This window comes from Dipodomys ordii, unplaced genomic scaffold (genome assembly GCF_000151885.1).
Source record: "Dipodomys ordii isolate 6190 unplaced genomic scaffold, Dord_2.0 Scaffold14, whole genome shotgun sequence".
Taxonomy (NCBI): Eukaryota; Metazoa; Chordata; class Mammalia; order Rodentia; family Heteromyidae; genus Dipodomys; species Dipodomys ordii.
The window spans coordinates 6284216-6288555 of record NW_012267230.1 but is presented as its reverse complement, the minus strand read 5'-3'; the positions used below and the strand labels follow the sequence as shown (position 1 = coordinate 6288555).

At 55.5% G+C, this 4340-nt stretch overlaps 1 protein-coding gene across 1 annotated transcript in view; it reads right to left on the bottom strand.

Moving 5' to 3' along the window:
- Positions 1 to 255: 255 nt before the first annotated feature.
- The window catches only part of Armc5 (armadillo repeat containing 5), an 11368-nt gene continuing 7283 nt past the window's right edge, over positions 256 to 4340 (bottom strand). The window contains exons 2-5 of the mRNA XM_013011189.1: positions 4149 to 4164; positions 3030 to 3550; positions 2054 to 2186; positions 256 to 1949 (exon numbers count right to left, since the gene is read on the bottom strand). Coding sequence (XP_012866643.1) covers positions 1091 to 1949; positions 2054 to 2186; positions 3030 to 3550; positions 4149 to 4164 — 1529 coding nt within the window. The 3' untranslated portion in view covers positions 256 to 1090. The remainder of the gene's footprint in view (positions 1950 to 2053; positions 2187 to 3029; positions 3551 to 4148; positions 4165 to 4340) is intronic.

The following is a 4340-nucleotide window of genomic DNA, read 5'->3' as shown; positions in this document are numbered from 1 at the left end:
ATTTATTTTGTGCCAGTCTTAGGGCTCAAACTCAGGGCCTATGCACTGTCCCTGAGTTTTTGTCCTTAAGGCTAGCACTCTACCACTTGAGCCACAGCTCCACTTCTGGCTTTTTGGTGATCAATTGGAGATAAAGAGTTTCACAGACTTTCCTGCCTGGGCTGGCTTCAAAACATGATCCTCAGACCTCAGTCTCCTGAGTAGCTAGAATTACAGATGTGAGCCACTGTCACCTGGCAAGCTCTTTTTTTTTTAATTACTGAAGCCCAGGATATCCCCCAGTCCATCAGAAGTTTTTAAGACAGTGGCAGCAAGTGCCAACTTTTGTTCCCCAACATAGACCCTGGCAAGTTCCAGGACTCTTCCTCAAAGTCAGGCTGCTACCTGAGCAATCAAGGAGGCCAGGTGAGGTAGACCTGCTTTGGAGATCAAAGCTATGTGAGCCCTTCCTTTACCTGAAGGCTGGCAAGGGCTATGGCTCTCTCTGGATTTGACTAAGACAGGCCCTTTGAGCCTCCAAGGAATGTATCAAGTCCTCCCTCAGACCTACAACATTAAGAAACATGGCCCCAGAGGGGTACAGGACAGAAGAGCAAGGCGTCAGCTACACATCCCTAACACTCAGTAGTCCTCTCATTCCTGACCAAGGCTGTGTCCTGCTGAGTGGCTGTGGGTAGGAAGGAGACTTCCCCCCAGGACCCAAGGGAGAAGCCTGGGACCTCCACCGCCCCTCCCCCCCCCCAGGGCTCCAGGAACCAATGGACAAGTACTTATTAAACTCACATGCCAAGGCTGCCCTGTATGGATAAATCCCTGCCTGGCTGGGAAGAGGTGACAGGACTCCCACAGGGAAGAAGTCAGAAACATCACACACCAGGGACAGCCAACTCCAAGGGTTTTAATTTCAATTCCATAGAGCTGGGTTAGGCCAAGTACCTGGAGCCCTGAGCTGTTCTTCTCCACTGCCCCCTGCCCAGACCCTGGAGGCCTTGACATTGTAGTATTAAAGTCTTCAGACTATCACCCTGGGATCCAGTTCTGTCTCTTTTCATTCCTTGAAGGTGACATCCATGCAGCTTCTGAATGGGTTTCATAACCAGCCTGTTCTAGGGCCCTCTTCAGAGGAACACTGACAATCAAGGGTGGGACCCTTGCCCCCTGACTCGGTCCCCATCACCACAGCCAAGAAAGCCTCCATTAGGGGCCCAGCCTCTTCACCCACTGCCTCCACCAGCCCCACAAGGGCCAGGGCCCGCTTCCTCGGACACTGCCCTGGCCCCAGGGTCCAGCGCACACAGTGGACTGCCAGTCGGGGCCGGCCCAGGCGGAACACTTCACCCACTGACTCTGGGTCACTCTGGGGACCTAGATGGATGCGGCCAACAGCCTCTTCCAGCTCCTCCTCCAGCCCAGGCAGCAAGAAACGGCCAGCGGCCTCCAGGGCCTCCTCAGCCTCTGAGCCCAAGAGGGGCTGGCCTGGTGGGGGCACGGGCCCCAAGGCAGCCCCACAGCCCCGACATCCATGCAAATGATGCAGGACAGGCCAGGCTGCACCAGGAGACAGGCCTCGCAGTGGCACCAGGTCCATCTGGGCTTCGGCAAAACTGCCAGATAGCAGGGCCCGGAAGAAAGGGGAGGCGGTGGCCGAGGCAGCGCGCTGAGCAGGGAGCCGGAGGCCGGAGTCCAGGAGGAAATGCAGGTCAGGCCCCGGGTTGGGAGCTGGGCCCAACAGAGGCTTATAGTGGCAAGGGGAGGGTGAGTCCTGGTCCACGGCGACTGTAGCGGGAGAGACTGGGCTCATCACGGGAGACACCAGGCCTTGTAGGCAGGAAAGGGAGTCTGCAGCAAAGAAGAGGAAAAGCGGGTGTGGGGCTGGCCGAGTGAGGGCCATGAGTAGGAGACGGAGGCCACCCTGGTCCAGAAGGAGCCGGCGCCACAGAGCGGGTTTCCTACAAGGGAAAGGAATCTGTCAGCAGAACCCAAGAGACGGCGGTGGAGTATCAACCTTGCCCGCCTGGCCTCCCCTCCACAAGGCCACCCTCACCCCCCTCACCGACAGATGAAGGGCAGGGTCAGTGCGCAGGCGACACGGTCCTCAGGGCTCCCAGACAGCAACAGGTGGGTAAGAGCGCCAACCCCAAAGGGCGACTCGGCCTGTACGGTCAGGTTCTGCAGCAGCATCTCACCTGTGCGAGGGGTCAGAGCAGGTCAGCTTGGGAGCTGGGATGGGGAGCACAGGCTATTTGACTTTTGCAAAGAAGGCGGGGGCAGGGGGGGAACCTCAGTGCAAGAAACAAAGGCCCAGAAAGTAGGGGTGACTGCCAGGCCTGGAAGGATGGGGCTAGAACTCTAGGAACCAGAGATCAAGAGCTGGAGTTAGGAAGGTCAGGTGCACCTCCAGGGACCTCCCACCCCATCCAGGAGTAGAAACAGTACTGTAGGCAGGGGACAAGAACACAGGGCAGAAATGCCTAACGTGGTTTAAGGCCTGGAAGGGCAGGGTGTCTGGGTTAAGGTACTCAGAATGGAAGCCAGGACAATGTAGAACAAGAGTACAGTGGGTAAAAAAAAAACATGCAGACAGCTAGATGCTGGTGGCTCACACTCAGAATCCTAGCTATTCAGGAGGCTGAGATCTGAGGATCATGGTTCAAAGCCAGCTTAGACAGGAAAGTCTGTGAGACTTTTATCTCCAATTAACCACCCAAAAGCCAGAAGTGGAGCTGTGGCTCCAATGAGCACTAGCACAAAATCTGAGGACACACACACACACACACACACACACCAGGCAGACAGGCAGAACTCTAGATTTGGACAAAGGATAAAGAACAATTCTCTCTGCATGCTGAGTTAGTGAGCAGAAAAGAGTTCCCGACCCAACACCCGGTAACTTGAATTCCTTAGTGTTCTGGAGGGCAAGGTGAACAGGAAGTCAGGCCAGGTGAACAGGAAATCAAGAATCTAGACCCATGGAAGGCACAGGAAAAAGATGCCCATTCTTGCACAGCCAGAGAGACAGGAGCATGTACCTAGTTCTCGGTGCTGGCTTCTGCGCACAGTCCGGGAACGGGGCGAAGGCCAGTCATCTGGTGCCACACCCAGCACCAGCCAGGCACGCAGCAGCGCCGCACCATAGCTGCGCACAAAGGCCTCAAGGCAGGCAGGGTTGCAGGTGAGGCGGGCCAGGATGCGCAATGCACGTGGGCTCGGCGGGCCTGGTGCACCTGTCACATAGGCCAGCAGGCCACATAATGCCGGCCCGGTCACTAGTGCTCCACTCGGGTCTGGAGCCTGGGAGAAGCGTGACAGCAGCAACAGCGCTGGTCCCTCTCGGCCCCAAGGCTCTTCGGCTGCAGCCACAGGGCTGCGGCCCGGTGTGCGCAATGTGCGTGGTGTACGCAGTGTGCGGGGCGTGCAGGTTGAGTTTGAGGCTGGGCTAGGGGTGGCACTGGTCTGCTCCCGGGCCTCCGGCAGCGTACAATGCTCTGGAGACCAGTCTGGAGAGATGTCACCAGACCCCGAAGTGTAGCCTTCAGAAATCAGCCAGGACCTGCAGAGAGTACAAACAGAGGATAGATATAGGGCAGACAGGGAAAAACCTAAGTGGGGGACAGAGAAACGGAAGGTGTTTGATTTTTCTTTTTTTGGCAATACTGGGATTTGAACTTAGAGCCTCACACTTGCTTAAGGAGGTGCTCTCCTGCTGAGTCATGCCTCCAGCCCTTTGAGAGTTGAAGTGGGGTTTTTGGTTGTTGCTGTTTGTGCCAGTCCTCGGGCTTGAATTCAGAGCCTGAGGCTGTCTCTGAGCCTTTTTGTTTTTTTGCTGGCACTCAACTGCTCAAGCCACAATTCTACCTCCATCTTTTTGCTGGTTAATTGGAGATAAGAGTCTCAGAGATTTTCCTGCTCAGGCTGGCAATCCTCAGATCAGATCTCAGCCTCCTGAGTAACTAGGATTACAAGTGTGACCCACCAGCACCTGGCTTGAGAGTTTAAACAGGGCGCTGATCAAAGCCCTCACTGTGACTGGAAGAACAGAAGAAAGACTTGAATGAGCAGGAGATGACAGCATATAGGAGGAAGAGTGTTCTAAACAGAGAGAGAGCAGTAACAACCAGAGGGGAGGCCAGTGCATAAGTGTATACTACCTCTTAATGAACTTGTCTAGAGCCCAGAGGTCAAGGTTGAGGGGGCAGAGGCAATGTCAACAGGAAGACCGAGCTGATCACCGGTGGCTCACACGTGTAATCCTAGCTACTCAGGAGGCTGAGATCTGAGGATCGTGGTTCAAAGCCAGCCCAGGCAGAAAAGCCCATGAGACTCTTATCTCCAATGAACCA